This window comes from Myotis yumanensis, unplaced genomic scaffold (assembly GCF_028538775.1).
Source record: "Myotis yumanensis isolate MYYU_CA2020_CCGP unplaced genomic scaffold, mMyoYum1.0.hap1 SCAF_6, whole genome shotgun sequence".
Classification (NCBI taxonomy): domain Eukaryota; kingdom Metazoa; phylum Chordata; class Mammalia; order Chiroptera; family Vespertilionidae; genus Myotis; species Myotis yumanensis.
Genome location: NW_027223757.1, coordinates 97,814,982 through 97,839,822, shown reverse-complemented (window position 1 = coordinate 97,839,822; position 24,841 = coordinate 97,814,982). Strand labels below are relative to the sequence as shown.

Here is a 24,841-nt window from a genome sequence, read left to right as displayed (position 1 = left end):
ACAATTTCATTTACCATTACAAAAAAAAAATTAAGATACTAAGGAATAAACCAAGGAGGCAAAAGACTTATACTCAGAATACTATAAGACATTGAAAAAAGAGATAGAGAAAGATATAAACTAGTGGAAGAATATACCATGTTCATGGATTGGTAGAATTAACATCATTAATATGTACATACTACCCAAGGCAATCTACTGATTCAATGCAATCCCTATTAAAATACCAACAGCATATTTCACAGAGCTAGAACAAATACTCCAAAAAATTGTATGGAATCAAAAAAGACCCCAAATAGCCGCAGAAATCTTGAGAAAGAAATACAAAGTTGGAGGAATCACATTACCAGATTTCAAGTTGTACTACAAAGCCACCATAATCAAAACAGCCTGGTACTGGTACAAGAACAGGTATATAGATCAGTGGAACAGAACAGAGAACTCAGAAATCTACCCAAGCCATTATGCTCAATTAATATTTGACAAAGGAGGCAAGAGCATACAATGGAGTCAAGACAATCTCTTCAATAAATGGTGTTCGGAAAATTGAACAGATACATGCAAAAAAAAAAAAAAATGAAACTAGACCACCAACTTACACCATACACAAGAATAAACTCAAAATGGATAAAAGACTTAAGTGTAAATAGAGAAACCATAAAAATGCTAGAAGAAACCATAGGCAGCAAAATCTCAGACACCTCTCATTGCAATATGTTCATGGATACATCTCCTGGGGCCAAGGAAACTAAGGGAAAAAGTAAACAAATAGGACTACATCAAAATAAAAAGCTTCTGCCCTGACCGGTTTGGCTCAGTGGATAGAGCGTCGGCCTGCGGACTGAAGGGTCCCAGGTTCGATTCCGGTCAAGGGCGTGTACCTTGGTTGCGGGCACATCCCCAGTTGGGGGTGTGCAGGAGGCAGCTGATCGATGTTTCTCTCTCATCGATGTTTTTAACTCTCTATCCCTCTCCTTCTCTTTTCCTCTCTGTAAAAAAATCAATAAAATATATATTAAAAAATAAAATAAAAAGCTTCTGCACAGCAAAAGAAACCATCAACAAAATGAAAAGGGAGCCCACTGTATGGGAGAACATATTTGGCAATGATTCATCTGATAAAGGGTTAATATCCAAAACATATAAGGAACTCATACAACTTAATAAAGGACAAACAATCCAATTAAAAAATGGGCAAAGGACCTAATAGTCACTTCTCCAAAGTGGACATACAGATGGCCAAGAGACATGAAAAAATGTTCAAAGTCACAGATCATCAGGGAGATGTAAATTAAAACAACAATGAAGTATCACCTCACACCTGTCAGAATGGCTACCATCAACAAATCAACAAATGGCAAGTGCTGGCAAGGATGTGTAGAAAGGGAACCCTTGTGCACTGCTGGTGGGAATGCAGACTGGTGTGGCCATTATGGAAGACAGTATGGAGTTTCCTCAAAAAATTAAATATGGAACTGCCATTTGACCCAGTGATCCCACTTTTAGGAATATATCCTAAGAAACCCAAAACAGTAATCAGAAAGAATGTGTACACCCCTATGTTCATAGCAGCACAATTTACAATAGCTAAGATCTGGGAACAACCCACGTGCCCATCAGCAGATGAGTGGATAAAAAAGCCATGGTACATTTACACCATGGAATACTATGCAGCAGTAAAAAAGAAGGATCTCACCCTGACCAGTTTGGCTTAGTCGTTAGAGCGTCGGCCTATGGACTGAAGAGTCCCAGGTTCGATTCCGGTCAAGGGCATGTACCTTGGTTTCAGGCACATCTCCAGTAGGGGGTGTGCAGGAGGTAGCTGATGGATGTTTCTCTCTCATGGATGTTTCTAACTCTCTATCCCTCTCCCTTCCTCTCTGTAAAAAATCAATAAAATGTATTTTTTTTTAAAAAAGAAGGATCTCTTACCCTTGGAGACAGCATGGAGAGACCTGGAGAGTATCATGCTAAGTGAAAGAAGCCAGTCAGAGAAAGACAAGTATCACATGATCTCACTCAGATATGGAATATAAGTAACAAAATAAACTGATGAACGGAGTGGATCCAGAGGCATGGAAGCCTGGAACAGAGTGTGGAATCTCAGAGGGAAGGTAGGTGGGTAGGAGGTAATCAACCAAAGACCTTGTATGCATATATGCATCACCCATGGACACGAACAGTGGGGTGGTGAGGGCCTGCAATGGGCTTTTTCATACACCAATAAAAAGGGAGCAAGCTGGAAGGGGTCAATGCGGGGTGGGGGGTGGGGGGTGTGGGGGGAGGGGACATATGTAATACTTTCAACAATAAAGATGTGTTTTTTTTAATGGGTAAAGGCCCTGAATAGATACTTTTCCAAAGAGGATATACAGATGGCCCAAAGACATGAAAAAATGCTCAGTCACTAATCATCAGAGAAATGCAAATTAGAACTACAGTGAGGCATGACCTCAAACCTGCCAGAATGGCTACCATCAACCAATCAACAAACAAGTGCTGGTGAGGATGTGGAGAAAGGGAACCCTTGTTCACTGCTGGTGAGAATGCAGACTGATGAGCCACTGTGAAAAACAGGATAGAGTTTCCTCAAAAAAATAAAAATAAAAAATGAACTGCGTTTTGACCCAGCAATCCCACTTCTGGGACTATATCCTAACAATCCCGAAACAGCAGTCAGAAATAATATATGAACTCCTATGTTTCATATATTTACAATAGTCAAGATCTGGAAACAGCCCAAGTGCCCATCAGTAGATGAGTGAATAAAAAAGCTGCGGTATAATTACACAACAAAATACTATGAGGCCATAACATAGGAAGGAGTTCATACCCTTTGAGACAGCATGGATAGACCTGGAGAGTATTATGCTAAGTAAAATAAGGCAGTCAGATGAAGACAAACACTATATGATCTCACTAAATGTGGAATCTAATGAACAAAATAAACTGACAAACAAAATAGAACCAGAGGTATGGATACATGGAACAGACTGACAGATGTGAAAGGGGAGGGGAGGAGGGGGAACAGGGGAAAGGTGAAGGGATTAGCTAAAGAACATGTATGTATTGCCTGGCCAGTGTGGATCAGTTGGTTGAGCGTAGTCCCATGTATCAAGAGGTCACCAGTTCAACTCCCAATCAGGGCACAGGCTGTGGGCTTGATCCCCAGTAAGGTGTGTGCAGTAGGCAGCCAATCTATGTTTCTCTCTCATGAATATTTCTCTACCTCTCCCTTTCTCTCTAAAAATCAATCCTATATCATAAAAGGCCAGTGACCATAACAGCATAACAACCAGAATGACCAATCAACCAGTCGTTATGAGGTGCATTGGTCCCTCCCTGAAGTCCGCAGGCTCCAATCGCTGGATGGCCAATGGGGAACCATGGGGAACCAAGGGTGGGTGGCGGCAGGGCAGGACTGGGGACTGGTGAGCAGGCAGAAGGCAGACCTCTTGGTCCCTCCCCCTGGCCCACAGGCTCCGATAGATCGCCAGATGGCGAACGGGTAACCAGGTGGGTGTTGGCAGCGGCGGGACTGGGGACTGGTGAACGGGTGGAAGATGGCCCTGATCGCAGGCTAGGCCTAGGGACCCTACTCGTGCACGATTTCGTGCACTGGGCCTCTAGTAGTAATATATTTTTTACATAGCCCATGGACACAGACAATAGTGTGTGGAGGGCCAGGTGGGACAGGGGCTGGGTGGAGGTGGGCAAAGGGGGAGGAAATGGGAGACATCTGAAAGTCTCAACAATAAAAAGTTTACATAAAATAAAAATAAAAATTTTAAAGAGAAGAGGGAAAACATGGGGTAAAGAAATAGAACCAACCTAGGACTCCCGACCGGAGAGTGAAGGGAGAGCTGTGAAGCCACAGATGCGTGGTGAGGCTGAAGGCCAAGTGTTCAGGGCACCTGAGGACACACATCTTCCGACTGCACACTTGGTGACAGTGTGTGGGAGGCAAGCAAAGGGACAAGGCAACTGACTCCAGGAAGACAAAGTTTGTACAGGTGTCATTTTTAGACATAATGAAGAATCTACTGAGCACTTCTGTGATGAAGGGTGGGGTGTATGTGGTGACAGGAGCCGAGCTCCATCTACCCTCCCAAGTGGGGAAGCAGAGGATAAGGCCCCAAACTCATGTTACCTGGAAAAAAATGAAGGTAAACACCAACATAGTCTGCTACAAGGATGAGCTGCCTGTGGGAGAAAAACAGGACGGGGACTGTCTTTTGCAATAGCATTGTAGATACGTGTTATCATATGTGCAGCTGTATTTCATAAAAGACAACTTTGAAAACATGAATATAAAAAATTTAAAGTTTCAAAAGAATTTGTTGAATAAATCTTACTGGCAAATTTCTACACTAAGGTGGTACATTAGTATAGGAAACACTTTTATTATTTTGCAAGGGTCTTTTATGCTGAAACTTATCTTTTCCAGTTTATTTTGGAAGTATGATGCTCATAAAACTCATTAAAGCAACAATAACCTGAAAGCATTAATATATTGTTCAAATGGAAATGTTCCTTATTTAATAACTATTAGTTTTTGATTATACAATGATCACCTTAAAGTTTCAGAAATCTTATATAAAAATTCTTTCCAAGAAAGGATAAAAGGCATTTTAAGAATTATGAAATTAATAGAGGCCCAGTGCACGAAAATTCGTGCACTCAGGGGAGTCCCTCAACCCGGCCTGCACCCTCTCACAGTCGGGGACCCCTCGGGGGATGTCCACCTGCCGGCTTAGGCCCATTCCCCCGGGGAGCAGGCCTAAGCTGGCAGTCAGACATCCCTCTGGCAGCCGGGAGCCCTCCTTCTTAGTGCTGCAGAGGAAGGAGGGGTTCCCGCCACTGCCGCTGCCTCGGCCAGCCATGAGCTGGCTTCTGGCTGAGCGGCGCTCCCCTGTGGAAGCGCACTGACCACCAAGAGGCAGCTCCTGCATTGAGCGCCTGGCCCCTGGTAGTCAGCAACCAGTCGTTTTTGCTGTTACGGTCAATTTGCATATTACCCCTTTATTATATAGGATTCCATAAATAAAAGATTAGATTAAGAGAGCATTTTAGAGAACAATCCACATCAATTAACAAAATAAATTTAAATATTCAAGAATATGCTAGTAATTTGTCTACCAGGATTCAAATGTGGATTAATGGGCCTTTTAACAATTGACACATTTTGCATATATGTATTTAGAAGAGAAATCAATAAAAAGGTATAGCATGAGTAAGTCAGCAATGAGTCCAGGCAGGAAGTGTGCTGTTTGAGCAGCGAATCTCAGGCACACACCGTGACCCCTTCGCTCTCTACGACATGGCAACGAGGAGAAAAACTCAGAACGAAGGAATGTCAGTCAGTTGATGTCAGGCTGCAGCTAGAAACCTTTGGGGCACTGCTTACTTTCCATGGAAGGATCTGGGGGTGCTGGGGGAACGACACACTTCCCAGGGGAGCCCCGTCCTGTGCACATGCTGGACCCATGTTGGTTGGCCTGGGTCCCCTGGGGCTTTCCAGCCGTGACAGCGTGTGCAGAGAACAGACAGCAAAGCCCGAGTTCTGAAGGCTCCGGTGGAAGCTGAGCCACTGCTGCCAACGGAACCTTTGTGGTCAGAGAAGGCCCGGTGACATGTGAGTTGGAATGGAACTCACTGGAATCCAGGCTGTCCAACAAGGTTTTATTGAGCACCTACTCTGCGCAGCACTGAACTAGGTGCCATGGAGAATACAAGAGAAATACAAGTTATGGTACCCGCCCTCAAAGAGCTTACAGAACTAGAAGTCGGATGTGCGTGACGGAGGCAGCATGTGGCGTGGAGGGTGTGCTGGCGAAGGGAGCAGTGTCCAGCGGCAGGGAGCAGCCGCTCAGGGCAGGGAAGGCAGAGTGCCCGCCATGGAAGGGCACGCTGCGAGGCGATCTGGCTGGAGCAGGGAGCTGTGCTACCCTGCCCTGTGGGTACTATAGGGCCTGGACACAGGCTGGGACCTGGGTTGGGCCTGTGGGCAGATTTGCTTTAATTCCTCTCGTGACATAAAGGCCCGTGGGCCTGTGGACGCCCACTGCCTGCCTCTCCCCAGCCCATGCCCGGAGGATGAGGGGCGGAGCGGGAGCCGAGTGCCCCACTGGAGAAGCTGGCCCAGCCCTGCAGCAGGGGAGGCTCTGCTCGGGCGGATATTCGCCCTGTGCTTTCAGATGGACCACAAAGAGCAAGATATCCTGGGTGTTTAAAAAAACTCTCCTCACAAGGACCAACCCATGAGGTCACTTACTGATCACTGGTTACAAGTGTCATCCCAAAGCCAAGGTATGTAGACCATCCCCGAGACCCGTGGCTGCAGGAGCCCCACCTACACCATCTGGACCGCACACGCACAGCCCTGGTCTCCGAAGAGCGTGGTCTCTGCCCTCGACACCGGAGACCTCCGCTGGACGCCAGGCGCCGGAGTCCAATGCCAGGGAGGCCTCGCTGCCTCTCCTTCCGTGCGTTTGCAGCCTTTTCCTAGATGTTTCCCTCTGCGTCAGGGCAGCTCTGTGAAGTGGCAGGGAAGGCAGCAGAGTGGCCGGGGTGAGGGGAAGCTATGGGATCGGGGGACAGGAGTGGCCGGGGTGGAACAGTCCGCTGGTCTTTCCCAAGGACATGTGGCACGGAATGCTACGCTGGGCAAGAAAGCGCTGCCTGGCCTCTTACTCAGCAAAGACAGTGCAGGGCTGGGTCAGAGGCCGCGGGAGGGAGGGGAGGAGCCAGGCTGGAAGTGTGCACAGGACCCCCGGAGGCGGGGAAGAGGCGCCCTGCAGTGTGGGTGTAGCAGCAGCAGCCGTGGGGTCCCTCCTCTCCCTCCTTCAGGTGCTGGGTCAGGCATCCCCTTCCCCCTTCAGTCCTGGAATTCCAGAGGAGACCCGTGGGGTGGGGGCCAGGGCAGGCAGTGGCGGCTCAGGGTCTCAGCAGGAGGCGTGTTCCAGGCCACTTGAGCCACAGGAAGGGGACCAGGCGCCGGGTGAAGGTGGCCGTGAAGGTGTGAAGCAGCTCCTGTGACTCGGCATTGGTGAAAGTCACGGCGCCCCCTTCGTAATCCAGGGCGATGCCCACTCTCCGGGGTCGCGCTGCCGGGAAGAGCTCGGCCTCAGGGTCCGTGTTGGCCCAGATGCCCGAGGAGGAGAGGCGCAGCGCCCACACCCCGTCCTCTGGCCGCAGGGAGAGGTCTCCCTTCCTCTTCACAGAGTCTCTGGCCACGCCCACCATGCAGCTTTCCAGAACTTCCTCCTCTTCTTCCTCCTCTTCTTCTTCCTCTTCGTCCCCCAATGATTCCTCGTCCTCATCTGTTTCCCAGTTGTCGTATCCATCTCCGTAGCCCGCCTCCTCTTCCTCCTCCTCTTCCCCCTCTTCCTCCTCGTCCCCGTCCTCTTCATCCTCGGACCAGCCCTCCCTCTCCACCTCCACTTCCCAGTAGACCTTGCCCCAGGTGAAGCCCTTGCTGCCCAGCACCCCCGGCTCACAGTCGAACTGCTGGGGGTGCAGGTAGGCGCAGTGGTACAGGTCGCTGTTGTAGGTCACGCACTTGCAGTCCTCCGACAGCAGCAGGGACCTGCTGGCCGACTGCGGGTCCAAGGTGACACTCACTGTGGGAGCAAAGGAGGAGGTAACAGTGTCACCAGCGGGCCCAGAGGGCCACCCGTCTCCACGGTGTCCATGGGCAGGGCTGCCACACGGCACCACCCAGGGGCCAGTCACACCACGGTACCGCACGCAGGGCACGCCCTGGCCTAGGCTGCCCTCCCAGTGGGCTCCAAATACGGAAGCATGTGATCAGGCTGATGAGAGTAAACTGCGTCAGGGAAGGGACTGGCGGCAGGCCCTGTCACCAGACACGGACACAGGGCAGCGAAGGGCCAGACCATGTCGTGGAGCCTCCACTGCAGCGGTGGGCAGACAGTGGTCAGAGATGAAGTGGGGCTTGAGCTCTGCTGCTGGGAGGTTCTCCCTGTGGCATGAGGGGACTCCTGGCAGGGGACACCACCATCTCCGTGGGAACCACCTGCTGGACACTCACCCGTCTTATATTCCAAGTCTCTTAGCAGCTTCCCTGCGGAGAAGAGAAGGACACCGATGGCCGCAGGCCCAGCACCGCGGCTCCCTGCTCCCGAAGCAGCCTCGGGCGCCCGAGAGCGGGGCCAGGAGGAGCGGGGTCCAGCCCCACTCCCGCCCCCACCCAGGCTCCCAGCCTTACCCTGGAATTCTCGCAGGCCTCGCTGCAGAGACACGAGTTTATCCGAGAACTCTCCTGTCCTTTTCTTAACCACCCGAACAATGGGTTTCCCGAGCCAAAACTTCTTCCGTGGGTACCTGAGAGGAGACATAACCTCAGCTGTTCTTGTATTCCTGTCCTCAGAACAAGCCTGAAGGAGGAGGGAACAGGACCCCCCCTCCTCCCCCCGCCACAGACAGAGAAACAGGCCAGAGACAAGAGCTGCGAGCGTCAGCAGACTCAACCCCAGAGCCGTTCAGCTTACGGAGCCACCTCTCCCCTCACCACCTGACTGTCCCAGACAAGAAGAGCAGGGGCGCACAGAGATCTTGCTCTATGGACAGCAAGACTTGGGTTCAGGATGGTTCTTGCTTCCCAGGTGGAACCATGGGTGTGGGCACTTTGGGTACCGTTTCACTCCCCATTCATTCAAATGGCTCAAGGTCAAGGAAAAAGGGGGCGGGGGGGGGGGGGCGGTACAGGCACGGGCAGGACAAGGCGAGGCACACTCCAGCGAAGAAGCTGTTACCTGTTCAGGAAGTCCCTGGTGTCCTGGAAGGGAAGAAAGCACAGGATCAGCGAGTCGGACCTCACTCACCTGCGCCAGCACCTCAGTCCTTAGGCAGCTGCGGTTCTGGTGGAGTATGAGTAAAAGGGAAACAAAATAATGACAGAGCAACCGGGCGGCTGGGGCATGGTGCAGCAGGGCCAGCCTCCCTGCGGTGACAGCACCCGGTGGAGACTGGAAGTGGGAGGTGCTGGCCAGGTGAAGGCCGGGAAGGTGGGAAAGGACTCGAGGGAGGCAGGGCCAGGCCATGCAGGCTGAACAGGAACAGCAGGGAGTTTAAACTTGGTTCCACGTACAGCAATAAACCACCTCTGGGTCCAGGAAGGCGAGTGATACACGCCACCTGCTTTCACGTGGCTGTGATTCCAGGATCCATTCTCCCCTTCTTCCTTCTAATAACAGGACCCAGCAAAAACTCCATTTCCCATAGTCCCTTGTAACCAGGTCTGGTCATGAGACTAAGCTCCAGCCATGAGACGTAAAGGGAAGCAATGACTACAACTTTGGGGTCATGTTCTTTACAAAAAGGAGGTTGCTTTCTGCTTCCCCTTCCCTTGGCCGACTTCTACATATTTAGGTGGCGAGCCCTACTTTGACAACACAGCTGAGGACAAGGTCCCTTGAAGGGAGTGGAACCGGAGGAAGTCACCAGCTCTGATGAGCTCACAGACAGCCGCCCCACCCCCCCACCAGACAGACAAACGACCTTGTTCATCTAGTCACAGCACTGGAGTGTGACACAGCAGCTGGCCAAATCCCCTGCCACCCAGCACGTGGCCGCCCTGAGCATGGCCGAGGGAGGCCACGTGAACTTGGGGGCCAGCCTGGAGGCTGCTGCTGTGGACCAGGGGGAGATGGCAATGGGTCGGAGCCGCCACGGCAAGGGAGACGGGGCCCAGGCATGTCTGAGGCAGGCCAACCGGGCATGAAGGGCGGCCGTGGCTGGAGGAAGGAGGCCGCGCTGCCGTGGGTGGAAGGCGAGGGGGTTCGTGGAGGTGCTGGTTATTTCCCTGTGAGTCTAGAGCAGCCATGGGCAAACTACAGCCCGCGGGCCGGATTCAGCCCGTTTGAAATGAATAAAACTAAAAAAAAAAAAAAAAAAAAAGACCGTACCCTTTTATGTAATGGTTTACTTTGAATTTATATTAGTTCACACAAACACTCCATCCATGCTTTTGTTCCGGCCCTCCGGTCCAGTTTAAGAATCCATTGTGGCCCTCGAGTCAAAAAGTTTGCCCTCCCCTGGTCTAGAGCCTCCATAGCAGCCTACATTAAGTTTTGCCTTCATGCCACTCATTCACAAATATTAATTAAGCGCCCCCTACATGCCAGGCCCTAAGAGCCGCCCAGCTCTCCCCGTTAGAGAAACCTGCAGGGGAAGAGACAAGGAGTCACCACCACAAAGCTTTACATGACAGGGTCACCTAGGCGCGCCAGGAGCCGGGCAGGAGCAGCAGCAGGCTGGTCAGACAGAGAAGTGCCCGCCATGGAAGGCCTGGGGAGGGTGGAGGTTTGGGGACAAAAGCCTGGGCGTTTGTGGCTGCTGAATGTCCAGACCCCTCGGGAGGCAGCAGCTCTGCTGCAGGGAAGGACACGTGAGAGGTCAGAGCTACACATGCCCCGCCAGGAAGCAGCTGCCAGACCCGCGATCCTCCCTCACAACAGGAAGTACAAGCAGCTGGAGGGCTGGGCGGCAAGTCGGAGGCAGGGAGTGCCAAGTCTGCAGAGGGAGGTGTGCAAAAAGGCAAAGAGATGGGCAGTGGGAGCCGCTTAAGGGATAAAGGTGCTGAGTGGCCGGAGACGGTGGGACCGGAGACCAGTGCAGGAACCCTCCTCCCAAAGGACACAGAGGGGACCTGGGGGTGCCGGCCACCTGCAGCCACGCACAGGTCTCGCCCGACACAGGTGCTCGTGAGGCAAGCAGTGCGTTGCGGCCGGCCCGGCGGGGCACACACCTGGGTGCCGACAAGAGCATCGCAAAGGGCTCTTCCCAGGCAAGGAAGGCAACCTGCAGTGGGTGCCACCGAAGTCTGCCCAGGGCTGGTCCAGACAGGACGTCCACGCCTTCCGGCCACTCCTCCGTCCCCTTTAGCACCTCCATGAGATCCCGTCCAGAGCTTCCTTTCCTTTTCTGTCCCCTGGTCAAAAGCCTTTGTGCACCTTGAGTCTGCTGCTTCCTGGCACCCCGTGTCTCCAGCAGACCTCTGCACCAGCTCCTGCCCTGCAGCCCCTCAGGCTTCCTGCCCACTGGCGGGCAAACAGCCCTGGGGAAGTATGACAACCAAGGGGTCGGCTATCCAGTTCCCTTGTAGCAAAATCTACACAAACATAGACAACACCAATTTCCTGCACTGGCTTGAAGCAGACACCCAACTCTCTCCCCACCCCCACCCCAGGCAAGGCTTCAATCTGAGGCTCTTGGGGGGCCCGCACAGCTCCTGTGGGTGGACAAGCACCCCCAGGGCACACCCACTGCAGGTCAGCCACCAGCACCCGCGCCCTCTGCTCCATGCACAGTGCACATGGGCCGGGGGTGGCCGTGGGGAAGGAAGGATGCTCATGCCTGAAGGGGAAGAAGACACGGGGAGGGGAGAGGCAGCAAGTGACCCAGCCAGAGTCTGAGAGAAATTTGAGGTGATAGAATGCCATCTGTAGGAAAGGGCGGAGCCAGAGACACACACTGGTTACACGAGAGAAAAGCATGAGAGTGCAGACGCTGGGAGAGAGGACCCGGGAGGGAGGACCGGACTGGAGCTCTGGCCGACTCCTGACCTGCCCGTGGCTGACTCCTGACCTGCCCGTGGCTGACTCCTGACCTGCCCGTGGCTGACTCCTGACCTGCCCGTGGCCGGGAACTCTCTGACCCTCAGTGACCACGGTGAGGCTGCACTGAAGGACCTACAGCCCTGCCAGTCCTGAGTCCTGCATTCACGAGGACGGAGAGGGCCGGAGCCTCCTGCCGCCTGGGTCCGAGCTGGCCCAGGTGCCGAGAATGTGCCCTGCCCTCTCCGCCAGCACCGGCTTGCCTGCCGCTGGCCTGTAGCAGCATCTCCGCGGCCGACACAGGCCCAGCCACTGACCATGCAAGGGGAGGGACTGCCACATTGGCCTCCCTGGCCCACGGCGCTGAGCCCTGCCTGCAGGACCGACTCCTCGGGGAGGCTCCGAGTTTGGCCTGTGGAGCCATTTCAGCTTGGCCAGCTGTCTGTCCTACGGTCCAGGCCGCCTCCTTTCTCAGCATCAGGAAGCAGTCCAGAGGCAACTCACCTGTGTCCATCTCTGCCCTGCAGTGGCTCCAAGTCCCAGAGAAAAACTCGCCCACACTGACCCTCCGGCCATCTCCACCGCCCCTCTTCCCCGCTCCCAGCTTTCACAACTTCAGCTCCAGAACCACAAAGAGCTTCCATGGACAAGTCTCTGCCAGGGCGTGTGAGACTTGTCGGAAGACAGGCTCATGATGCTAGTGATGAGGATGGAAGATAGCAGTGAAAATACTAGTAACCTTCCCCTCCGTCTCAGTATTTTTAAACTTCGTAGGAAATTTACCTTTTTTTGTTTTTTTTAAATATATTTTATTGATTTTTCACAGAGAGGAAGGGAGAGAGATAGAGAGCCAGAAACATTGATGAGAGAGAGACATCGATCAGCTGCCTCCTGCACACCCCCACTGGGGATGTGCCCGCAACCCAGGTACATGCCCTTGACCGGAATCGAACCTGGGACCCTTCAGTCGGCAGGCCGACGCTCTATCCACTGAGCCAAACCCGTTTCGGCGGAAATTTACTTTTTGAAGTGACACCATGCCAGCCATCGCATGCTGGAGGCTAAGTCCGGCAGGTCATAATTATGCAAGAAGTTCATCAAAAGATTGATGAACCTTGGGGCTCCAACAGGGCTGCAGATCTGCATGTTACTGCCTGCTGCCAGACAGCTAGCTGAGGGCAGTTCCCCGACCTGATAACCCTTATTGTTTACCAATCCTTACCTTTGACGTGTGTATCTGCTTCGCTGGAGGGCAAAATGTGTTAACAAAAAGCTAGGGGTCCGGAGATTCTGAGAGCTTAGTCACTAGAACTGAGTCTCCGTCTGGCCCTCCAAAATGCCTTACAAATTCATATTTCTTGTCTAGTCTCTCTCATTCATTTATGCACAGCCCCTTCTCCAGATTCCTTGAACCCTGGCAGATGCTGAGAAAGACCCCGGCCATCGCACTTTATGCTCAAGCAACCACTGGAATAAGTGGGCCGAGCAGGGTTACCAGCCCATTTCAGAGAAGAAAGCCGAGGCTCCAAGGTCCTGCAAGCCCATAGCAGGACAGGCCTGCCGCTCTGGTGCCCAGCCCTGCCCCCAGAAGGCTTCTCACCTGCATGAGCTCTGCAGCCGGCTGCTGGGCCTTGCCCTCCAGCTCAGAGATGACCAGCGCCAGCCGGGCCAGCTCCCCGCTGCCCCTGGCCTGGCACTTCTCCCTGCCCTCGGCGAGCTCCTGCTCCAGCCTGGCCAGCTGGTCCAGCAGGTGCTGCTCCCGCTCCCTCAGGAACTGGTGGCCCTGCGCAAACTCGGCCACGACGTGCTGCCTCTGCTCCCGGAGCTTCTGCTGCGGGGTGGGAAGGGCAAGGGTGATGCCTCCGCCTGGCGGTGGAAAACCCCTGCAGGATCTGGTGTAAGCGGCGCCAGGCGGCTCTTCTCCCCACCCACGAATCCCAAGCTCAGGCTGGGGGCCTTTCACGCATCCCTGGGCCAGCCCCCCTCCTCGAAGAAGTCAGTCAGTCACAGAGCAGTCCAGCCGCCTCGGGACTGGAACTCTGCCTGCCTGCTAGCTGCCTGGCTGCTCAGCCTGGTACCGGCTCCAAGAAAACAGTATGTTCCAGGGCCTCCTGAACACTAGTCTCTGCAGCCGCCTCTTCCAGGAAGCTCACGGACTGCTCTCCTCCAAGCCGACCAACCCTCGCCCCAGCGCCGGGCCCTGCACACAGGGCCGCACCAGTGACCTCAGCGAGTCTGCGCCATGTCTGTGCTCAGGGACCACGACCTTGCCTGCCCCCGAATCTCACTGCAAGTCCAGGTGGGGATCTGGTCAGTGTCCTTGTGCCCGGCCGACTGAGGGTGGGCTGCGTCCACATACACCAGGGCCTGGAGGTGCACCTTGAACTTGAGCTGTGTCTCCTGCCTCCCTCTCCCCGTCCCAGGGCCCAGTGGCTCACGGCAGGCCTGGCCCCAACATCCCTGCAATGCCCACTTCCCACAGAAAACTGGAACCCGCCTCTCCGTTTTCCTCCCAACACCATATCTTCTGAGGTGCACAGGTGCTGCCTGTCACAGCGGCGGCGGCCACCGGCATCCTCAGCCCGCCCTCCTTCTAGTCCCGGGAGCTGCAGCAACCACGTCTCTCCTCTGAAAGGGAGAGCAGAGCCAGCCTTCCTTGGTCCCCACACCCTGGCTCGCCCTCGCAGAAGAGTGGCAGCGGCCAGTGATGGCCCCACAGAGGTGAGTCACAGAGGAGGGACCTTAGCTGACATCTAGGCAACCCCTCAGATCAGGAAGCAGGCCAAGGCCAGAGCTGCTGGGCAGGCTGGCCTGCTCCTCGACCAGCCCAGAGCACCTGCTGCCAGGCCGCAGCCTTAGGCTTCCCCTCACAGCCTCACTTACCAGCGCAGCCAGGATATCAGCTTCTCCCTTCGCCTGACAGCCCTGAATTTTGTCTCTGTCTCTCCTTAGAATACTCAGGTGGTTCAGGATTTTTTCCTGCAGAAAGACAAGCAGTGGGGACAGGTGGACGCTCTGGGCTGGGGCAGCGGGGTGGACTCGGGCTGAGCCCTGGGTCAGCAAGAAGCCTTCAGCGGCTGTGGGCCAAGCCGGCCTCCAGGTGGGCAGAGCGCCGTGCGGGTGAGGCTTACCCTGTGGGGCTGGGCGGCCTTCTCCAGCAGCACGGCCGTGTGGGGCTTGTGCTCCCGGGACTCCCGGCACAGCACGCACAGGAGCTGCCCATCATCCTCGCAGTAATAGTGCAGCTTCTCCCGGTGCCGCTCGCACAGCCTCGCGTCCTGCTGCTCCCGGGCTGCGTCCCCCAGCTGCCTGCCCTTGTCCACCTTCAGCCGTTCAATGTTCTCCACCAGGCTGGCCAGCTGCCACACGGGGCGGATGTTCTCCTTCTTAAAAGGCTTCTTGCAGAGGGGGCAGACGGGGCGGGCCCCCGAGGCGGGGCAGATGTCGGCGGTGCAGCTGCGGCAGAAGACGTGGCCACAGTCGATGGTCACAGGGTCCCGCAGGTAATCCAGGCAGATGGAGCAGGTCACCTCCTCCTCCAGGCTGCGCAGCGGCGCTGCCGTGGCCATGCTGTCCTCGGTCCTGGGCTCAGAGGCCTCTGCTCACAGGTGGGGCTCCTGCTCCTTGGAGACCAGACATGGAATCAAGAGCAGACCCAGCTGAGGGCGGAGCTGGCAGCCCACACAGGGCCGCCCCAGCAAGCAGCAGACTTACCAGCTCCCACAGGCGCACCAAACAGCAGTGTGAGAGCGGCTTCCTGACCATGTAGTCCACCCCACTTTACAGATAAGGAACCTGAGGCAGAGGGCGCAGCCTGGTAGAGCGGGGTCGGGAAAGCAGTCCTGCCTCCAGGCCCTTTCCTTCCATCAACTGATGCAATTATGACAGAACGGGGACCCGAGGGCTCTGCTGGGAAACTCATGACAAATCACAAACCTGCGACGTCCAGTAGGCAGTGCTCTCAGCTGGGCAGTCACAGGCCGCACAGCTACTCCTTCAGGTTTCAAAGACTGAGCACGGGGCCCTTTACACGACCCAAGAAGCACCAGCAGGGTGAGCTCTGGCACTTCCTGCGCAGGCGTGTCCCTGGGCTGGGCTTTGGGGATCTGGTTCTCATCCCCAGACAGTGGGACTCGACCGGGGCCTGCAGAGCACCCCTTGACCACTGGACTCGCTCCCAGCTGTGCCTCCCCACAGAGCTGGCCCGGCCGCTCTGCGAGGAGCGAGGGGGGACTGTCCCGGCTGAGCTGACACCACAGCAGGGATGCCTGCCGGGACTGCACTGTGTGCCGAGGGCCCGGTCCCCGCTGAGCACAGCTGAGCACGGGAGGACTTCAGTCCGTTTACCTTTGCCGCCCTGGCCCACTTCCTGACCCGACAGCTGCCTGCTGCCCCTGACTCTGTGTGACAACAGAGAACTGTTCTAAGAACTCTGAGCCTGTGTAGCCACCCATAAAGTGGAAGGTGATACTTACCTCCAAGGTTTCCTAAGTGGGCTGAGTGAAAGCATTATGCTGCAAGTCCTGACCATAAGCACAACACCCAGAAAGTCTAGGAGAGAATGCAGAACCCTGGCTCCAAATCCAGGAGTGTTCCGAGCTCCAGAGGCAGAGCGAGACGTAAAGTGTCAGCGAGAGAGGAAGCGCTCGAGGGGCAGGCAGGGCGGGACCTTGCTCTGCTGTGGATCCTGGCCGCACGGAGCAGTCGGGAGAGGGCAAAAGAGGGCAGCAGGGGGCACACGGGCCACTGCGAGGCTGGAGCAAGTGCACGCGCGCCGGAAGTCAATGCCATCAGGACTGTGTCCGCTGAAAGTCCATCGCAACAGAGCCCCATGGCTCTCGGGCCCTTTCACGCAGTGACAGGAATGAGCTAGAAATGACCCCCGGGCTCTAGGACCCAAAGGAAAAGCAAAGCATGGATGTAATGTCCACTTCACGAGGACCTGAAGGGAGACAGCAGTGCTCCGTGTAGTGAGTGCTGGCCTGGCGAGGGCCTGGCACACTGCCAGCAAGGCGACAGCACGCTCCACTCCGAGGGACGCAAGGAGGTGAAAAACAGGTACACACAGAGCTCGCATGAAGGGACTGGGGTTGAGTAATTTAACTGGCAAACGAGGTAATAAAATGTTTAGGATAATAAGGCTAGCAAAGTCGTAGGCAGGGCCGGGCCAGCTCCCTGGCTGCCTGCTGGGCACGAGCTGTAGAGAGGAGGGTCCTGGGCTGGGAGTCCCTTGCCGGCACCCCATGGAGAGCTCTGAGGTTAAAGGTGGAGGCCATTTCCTTTGCTCTGTTGGGGCTGGGACTTCCTTCTGCTGCAGTTAAGGATGAGAGGACTGTGAAGAGTCAGCCACAGTGCCCCACCAGCCTGCCAGGCGGGCACCGCCCTCGCGAGAGCAGCTTCCTCCACCCAGGCATGCGGGCTCTGATGTAGCTTTAAATCCCGGAAACCATATGAACACGATCCCACACATATTCAAAAAATAAAACAGTCCAGGGGTCACAGAAGAGTGGCGAGTAAGTGCAGGAGGGGTAGCAGATTAGAAAAACATCCTCATGATAAGACAAGGGTCTTCACTGGATGCTAAAGCCACGAGGTGCTGGGGGACAGGATAGTCCCACGAAGCCAAAGTACTTCCCAATGGGTTAGTGCTTCCTAATGTGCCTTGATAAGGGAGACCTGTGACCACCTCAACCAGTGCCCAAACCAGCCTCGCTGAGAGGGACGAGCTGGCGCGCGCTTCCCCGGACGACTTACCCTGTGGCGCCTATGACTTACACGTCACCTTGCAAGTAGTCCTGCACAAATGTTTGACCTAAATGAACTGAATCAGGCCTTTAGACATAACTTCCAGTTTACAGAAGATCTGAGGGAATGAGGAATGAGCTAAAACACATCATGAGGAAACAATCAGCTAAGTCCAGAAGATAGGACATTCCACAAAAAAACTGCCCTGGTCTTTTATTTACTTACTAGAGGCCCAGTGCATGAAATTCGTGCACTGGTAGGGTCCCTAGCGACTGCCGGGGACCAGGGCCTCCCTCCCTTCTCCCAGCTGGCCCTGCCCCCTGGTCAAACTCCTGGATGAACTCCGGGTCAAAGGGACAATTTGCATATTATGCTTTTATTATATAGAATTTATTTTTAAGGATTTTTTAGAGAGAGAGGAAGGGAAAGGGAGAGAAAGACATTGATGTGAGAGTGTAACATTGATCAGCTGCCTCCTGCACGCCCTCTACTGGGGATCGAGCCCTCACCCCAGGCATGTGGCCCTGACCAGAAATGGAACTGTGACCTCCTGGTTCATGGGTTGATGCTCAACCACTGAGCCACACGAGCCAGGCATCTCCTGGTTTTTTTTTGGTTTTTTTTAAAATATATTTTATTGATTTTTTACAGAGAGGAAGGGAGAGGGACAGAGAGTTAGAAACATCAATGCGAGAGAAACATCGACCAGCTGCCTCCTGCACACCTCCCACTGGGGATGTGCCCGCAACCAACGTACATGCCCTTGACCGGAATCAAACCCGGGACCCCTCAGTCCGCAGGCCGACGCTCCATCCACTGAGCCAAACCGCTTTCGGCTGTTTTGTTTTTTAAAGAGGCATAAAAATAGTTTTGGGACTATTAAGGAAATCTGACAAAGGACTAGAGTCGTGTGGAGTATTGTTAATATTTAAAATGGTATTTACTGAGGTTGTGAGAAGGTCCATATTTTAGGCAGTGTGGGCTGCAGTACTTAGGGCTGCATAACTACGACTTACTTTTAAATAGTTCCACAATAACAAAAGTTAGAAAAACCTTCTGAGGAGAGGGGCTAGTTTTCTATCCAGGGTCTGCAGTACCAAAGATGCTCAAAATCACGACTGGTGCTCAACAGCTTAAAGAGTCAAGGCCCACGTGCCCAAGCGATGCTTGGATCAGAGGAACTGAAGACAAAACTGCCCGTCCAGGACCACCTGTCTGAGAGTGTGACAACCAGACAAGGGAGACAAACGAAATGTGTTACCGCGTCTATGCTCACGTCCACCTCTGGGCTGCACGCTCCCCAGCGTGGTACAGCGCGCACCGGAAGGCAGCTCAGTGCATCGCTGGACCCGTGTTAGACCCAGGTGTCAATCTGTGGGTGGACCATCCAGGTTCAGCCTTGGGCTCTGCAGCGCAATGGCCAGGTGACTAACAACTTCTTGGAGACAGCATTTATTTAGGACCCACCTTATAGCCATTTTTCACATCTTATGTTATCCAGCATTCAGGATACTCTTCTAAGGACACCGAGGATCGGCAGGGCAAGCACCTTGCCTGAGGGCACATGGCTAGGAAGCTGTGTCCCGCAGATGCCCGCGATCCAGGACTGTTCCCTACCCAGGCCAAACTGTGAAAGGGGCCTTAATAGCAAGCAGCTCCTTTGTCCGGAAGCTCGGATGAGGTCACCTTCACGGAAAGGCTTTATAACCTGCAGTGCTGGCCACTGTGAAGGGGCACATGCTACTGCTGACACTGGCCACGAGCACCTCATCTTAAATGACAGGAAGCAGGACTGGAGCACAGGCCTGGGCAGATCCGACAGCTGCTCACCACCCCACGCCCAGTCCTTTCAGGCCCAATGCAAACAGACCTGCTCCAAACTTCCCCGAGCTGGAAAACACTCAGTGAGGACATGGCCCACCCCCTCCCTTCATCCAAATGAGAATTCTGAAACCCGACTGCAGGGCAGCAGGCCTTCTGTCCCCTCAATACACCAGAAGCTGGCTGCAACTCGCCAGAACCAGGCAGAACTGAAGACACCCCCACCTTTTTGAGTTCCCCATCTCTGCAACCACCCTCCCCAGAACTCCCTCGGTCTCATAACCACCTCCTGGGCATCTGTCCTCATCTGTCAGCAGAACGGCTGAGGGCACCATGTGACTTCCTGCCACACATTTTAGGATGTGGGTACCATGCGTAATTCGTGGCTGTGAGAACCACTGTGAGCTACCAACAAGCTGAGGGAGGCAATGCCAGGAATGCCCACACCTATGGGCAGACACCTGCACTCCCCACTCACCCATTCCAGAGGGAAAAGATGGGAACTTGGGCCCCTTGCTTCCTAACAGCTGTCAACCACTGCCCTAACAGGTGCTAAACTCTCCCTCAACTTCCTGTGGCTTCTGCCAGCCCACACCCTCCTGCCTGCCTCCTGCTGCCTCGGGCTCCTACTGCCCCAGAAGGAACCCAGAAGATACTGAATCCCAGACGTGGACTTCAAGGCCCAGAGCAGTGAGTGGAGGGGCCTGCATTTGCAGCCGGCCTCTAGACTGCTTCTCGAACTCATGTTTGAGGCTCCAAACAAGATCCCCTTCTTCCTTGCAATCCCAAAGCACTTGGCCGAGAGCTCCATGCTCTGTAGGAACCCCACTTACGGGTGGCATAATTCATCCAACAGGTTACTAGGCATGTATTGGGTGCCTATCAAATATGGCAAAGTCCCGTCCTCCCAGAACTTAAATCTAGGGACATAATTGAGTAAACTTTTCTTTAGAAGCTGAAACCAGAGCTGCTTGTGGGGGTTCTGCAATGCTCACGGGTCCCCCAAGTTACTGAAGCCTCCTGTCTCCCTTGCCGGGTGCCTTCCTTTAGTCCCTCAAACAGACCGTGTCAAAATTGCATTCCACCGCCTCAAACCTCTCCTGGCGCCAGGTGCTCCAGGGACAGGCAGATCTCTGTCCCACACCCAGCGAGGCCCCAGGTCCTCCAGGCCAGATCTGGTCTCCAGGCTCATTTCCTGCCACTTCCCACCTCAAACTCCACCCCACGGCCAAGGCAGACCCCTCTCTAAGCCTCCAGAGGCACCAGCTCTTTCCTGCCTAGCCTTTGAGCCTTTGCAAGTGTGACCCCCTCTGCACAGAGCCCACTCCTGTTCCATCTTGAAGTCTCAGCTGAAAGCCACCTCCTCTGGCAAATCATTCTTGGCCCGATAGGGCTGGACGCACCCACACTGCACGGTGTACTTCTCTGCAATCGAGTGCTGACTGATTTAATACCAGCTTTTCCCAAACCTCAGATGGTCTGCCTCACCCCAGAATCCACGCGGTGCCTGCAGAGGCCACCGGCTGAGGAAGTGGATGAAGCGGCAAAGAGCACCCGAAGCCTACGAAAGGCTTCCTGCGCATCTGCGAGCCTCTGCGAGGTGTCAGCCATGTGTCCTTCTCTGCAGCAAGGTGACGTCTTCACACTCCCTCAGCAAGCAAGAGCAGTCACCACCAGTCAGGGAGCCCAAGGGTCAGCTCCAGGAACAGTCAGAAACCAGGAGAGGAGGACATGGCAGCTGTGGTGTGTTCTAGTGGCGATAGCCGCTCTCCCCTCTCTTCCAGTTTTACCTCTGTATGCAAAGAGCTCGTCTCCGGGCTCTGAGCTTCAGAGGAATGGAATCATATTGCATTCTGGGAGGGGGACTACCAACATCATGTTTGTGAGGTTCAGACATGTGATTGTGAGCTGATTTTGTTCATTTTCGTTGCTTTCTGACTATAGAATTCTACTTCTGATATAGTCTATTTTGATGGCCACCTGGGTTGTCTCCAGTTTGGGACAATCACAAACACTGTTCACTTCTGCACACATATCCTAGTACCTACAGATGAGGAGAGGCAGCCTCAACCGCCTGCACCAATGCACGTTTCCACCAGCAGGCAAGCCGCACCCACACCTGCTATTGTCAGCTTTTGTTTCTGCCAATCTAGTGGATGGAAAATAGAATCCCACTGTGTGTGTGTGTGTGTGTGTGTGTGTGTGTGAGAGAGAGAGAGAGAGAGAGAGAGAGAGAGAGAGAGAGCTGTATAAAAATAGGAAAAGAAAAGAAAGAAAAGGAAACCACACGAGAGGCCCAGTAAGAGGCAACAGAATCCTACAGCAGGTGCTCCTTAATCCAGCAGTAAGTACTCTAAGAGTTTGTCTTTTGGGGAGAGGGTTCAGCCAGCTTACATTCTTCCAACCCCTTCTGGGGGTCCCTGCTGCAGGCGAGCTCACCCTCAGCTCAGGAGTGCAGCAAGAGGTCTAGTCAAGACCCCTGGCCACAGTGCTGGCTTCAGGGATGAGAACATGACTTACTACAGCCAGTCGCAAGGGGACCTCGCGGAGACATGGGGGAAAGATTCTTGTGGTTTCTCCAGAACCTGCAAGAGCTGGGTCATAAGGTTAGAAGCTGCTGGAGCAGTTTCTTGAGAATGAAACCACCAGGAGGGGAAGTGAAAGGAGCCTGGTCCATCAGGGAACCCTTATCAAGCTGTGCCTGGAGCTACCCTACCCTTGAACTTTCCCCGCACAGGAACCAATAAATGCTCTTAGGCCCAGCTGGCTTGGCTTGTCTGTAATCAGCAAAGAAGGAAAAAAAGAGTCCTGATGATATGCAGAGTTCTTGAAGGTTACTAGGCTGAAATATACAAAGAGCTTGAGCAGAAAGATAAGCCTGTTTATCTAGACAGAGGTCTTGTAACAAGGCAAATACCCACTGGCAGTTCCCTCTCTGGCCCTCACCTGCCAGGCCAGGCCACGGCGCCTTCCCCACTGCGCCTGGACCTCTGAGTGAGGAAGCACAGGCAATCTCCTTCACCCCAGCTGTCGTTCTAACCAATGCCGGAAGTGAAGGGTCAGGGTGAGAACTGAGCTCCGGGTTTTACCCAGCCCAGCTACTCTGCTGTGCAGCCTGGGCTAGATCTCCGGACCTTTCTGGGTCACAGTATCACCACAAAGAAACAGGAGTGGGAGGGCGTACCCAGGCCATCAGGGGTGTGAAATAATATGTTTTGATCTCTGCTCCCATTCCTGACACAGGCTCCTGAACCCCTGGTCATTTCCTGGTGATAGGAGCACGAGGAGCAGTTTTTTTTTTGTTCTATTGAGGCAACTCTGGGTAGGCTCCTGGATGGGGCCTGTGCACCCAAAAGACAGAGCCATGAATACAAGCTTGGAATTTTCGGCCCCATCTCCCATATTCAAGAGGGGAGAGGGGCTGCGAATGGAGTTATAACTGACCACGCCTGTGTGAAGAAGCTCCATAAAATCCCAATGGTGCAGGATTCGGGGAGCCTCCAGGTGGGCGAACACGTCCACACAGTGAAGGTGGACACACTCCAGCTCCACAAGGACAGCTGCTCCTGTACTCTGGACCCTCCCAGACCTCACCCTATACATCCCTTCATCTGGCTGCTCATCTGAATTCTTACCACATCCGTTAATGAACCTAAATATAAGTGTTGGGCTAAATTTCCTTATTACAACAGGACAAACCGAAATAAAGGTTCGGCAAGCAACTGGCATGTTTAATGTGCAACATCAAGCCGCGGCTATTATTAAGAGCAAGCAGAGTACCATAGACACAGCCAAGCCTTCGGTTCAGGTATGCAGTTTCATTGTGCTGATGTCTGACAATCTGGCTATCAGACAAGAAAGTAGCAGTTTATCAAATTTAGTTTTTTCAAGATCATAAAAGGAGTCAGTGAGCTCAACATCCAGGGGTTAATGAGATTGAGTGGCACTAACCATTCATTCCCTGGAGGAAGGATCTAAGCCACCAGCTGGGAGTTACCATTTTTCATCAAATTTGATATCCAAGTCATTATTTAGTATCACTAAAATCCATGTGATCAACAGTATGTCATAATTTGACTGTCAAAATATTTCTTTCCATGCAGAACATGAACAGTTGATGGCATCTCGGTTTTGGTGAGATGTGGCATAGCTCCTACAGAGTGCTGCAGGGGATCTCACAGTCTCATCCTATTCCTCTCCTGCTTCAACACTCCCAGCAGGTCAAACTGCACAGCAGGGCACACAGGCCCTGTGACCTGGCCCCACTACATGTCCAGCTTGCAGCCCGCTCACTACATACAGTGACCAGGAACATAACCTTCTCCAGGCTCCACTCCCCACCCCTGGCCCTGTGCATGCTCCTGGGAAGGCCTGAATCTGATATGCCCCTCACCGGTGAGGCCCTTCCTTGAATAAGTTAAGACAGACAAATTTCCCATGCAAAAGAATTCCAAGCACTGCTGATGTGTGTACCCTTGATATGATGTGATGAAAATGCAATCTATCCTGGGGGTCCTCCCATGAGCCCAAACTTAGGGAAAAAACAGCAGACAAATTCCAGTAGAGGAGCACCCTACAATACACATGACCAGTATTCCTCAAAACGGAGGTCGTCAAAAACAAGGACCGCCTGGGACACTGCCCCCGGGGGGGGGGGGGGGGTGAGGGGACGTGGGAGTAAGTGACCCGGGCGCGACCCTGGAGCAGAAGCAGCGGGTAAAAACCAAGGAAACCTGCCTGCCCGGCGGCTCAGCAACAGGCCCTCCGCCGGCTCCCGCCGCCAGACGGGCCGCCAAGTGGGCGGGTGGCTCAAGGGCTACGGGGCGCGGGCTAACGGCACCCGAGGCTCGGTTGGGGACACGGGCCTTCGCGCACACGAGGCTGTGCTCCTGCAGCGGAAGGAACACGATGGCTGTGGGGCAGGCCGGGAATACACGGAATTGGAAGCGGCTGCCTCCCATTTGCTCCAGATCCCTGTTCACACCCTAAGGCCCAAATCAGCAAGAAAGTCGGCAGGAAGCACTAACGTGCTATGGGCTGAAGGAGGGAGGACCCGTAGCTCCAGGTACACGGGACTTAACCGGCTAATTCGGGTCAAAAAAAAAAGGAAGGAAAACATGACTTTGGTCATGGTGACGGGTAGGGGGCCTGCTCGGCTCCAAGCAACCAGACCAGGGCCGCTTCCTTCCGTCCGGTGACGAGCCGGCTCGGCGCCCGCGGGCCCCGGGGTTGAGAGGGGGGCCCACGAGGAAGGGGGAGGCGGCGAGGCGCGCGAGACTGCATTCTTCATGCGACGCCCCAACTCACCGGAGCCTAGCTCGGGGCCGCGCGTCCGGGCCGCGTCCTGGTCGCCGAGGGCCTGGCGGCCAGTTCCGGGTCGCGATCTTCCGCGAGCACCGAGCCCGACAGCGCGTCCCGCCTCCACCGGGCTCCTCCCGGCGCTCCGCCGAGATTTCTCGCGTCCTGCGCCCGATTGGCCCCCGCCCAACCCCGCCTGCCAATGGGAAGCTCAGGATCCTCTACGTCACTGATCACCGGGCAACTCTGCGGGGGTGGGGCAGCCCGAGAAAAGGAAACTGAAATCAGGCTTCCGCGCAGCCGGGTCGGGCGCGCGGGGGGCGCGGGGGGCGCGGGGGGCGCGGGGGGCGCGGGGGGCGCGGGGGGCGCGGGGGGCGCGGGGGGCGCGGGGGGCGCGG

At 54.5% G+C, this 24,841-nt stretch overlaps 1 protein-coding gene across 5 annotated transcripts; it reads right to left on the bottom strand.

Annotated features, from left to right (window-relative positions):
• Positions 1-5,668: 5,668 nt before the first annotated feature.
• On the bottom strand, positions 5,669-24,560 carry TRIM26 (tripartite motif containing 26). Of its 5 annotated transcripts, none has more exons than XM_070419031.1 (8): positions 24,453-24,560; positions 14,711-15,202; positions 14,463-14,558; positions 13,180-13,410; positions 8,778-8,800; positions 8,231-8,346; positions 8,054-8,086; positions 5,669-7,622 (listed from the first exon to the last, which is right to left on the bottom strand). In XM_070419031.1, exons 2-8 carry the CDS (start codon positions 15,146-15,148, stop codon positions 6,937-6,939), a joined length of 1,623 nt encoding a protein of 540 aa, XP_070275132.1. In that variant the 5' UTR covers positions 15,149-15,202; positions 24,453-24,560; the 3' UTR covers positions 5,669-6,936. The 5 variants fall into 5 exon arrangements, with proteins under 5 accessions (XP_070275132.1, XP_070275136.1, XP_070275135.1 ...); XM_070419035.1 differs by having other exon boundaries at positions 13,180-13,407; XM_070419034.1 differs by having other exon boundaries at positions 14,711-15,196.
• Positions 24,561-24,841: the final 281 nt, after the last annotated feature.

What these genes read in the sequence shown, in the direction of transcription:
- TRIM26 (XM_070419031.1), bottom strand. Translation starts at nt 15,148, where the DNA reads ATGGCCACGGCAGCGCCGCTGCGCAGCCTGGAGGAGGAGGTGACCTGC. An exon ending in ACCAGGGACTTCCTGAACAG is followed by an intron (nt 8,347 to 8,777) that starts GTAACAGCTTCT and finishes GTCTCCTCTCAG; the next exon opens with GTACCCACGGAAGAAGTTTT. An exon ending in AGACTTGGAATATAAGACGG is followed by an intron (nt 7,623 to 8,053) that starts GTGAGTGTCCAG and finishes TTGCTCCCACAG; the next exon opens with TGAGTGTCACCTTGGACCCG.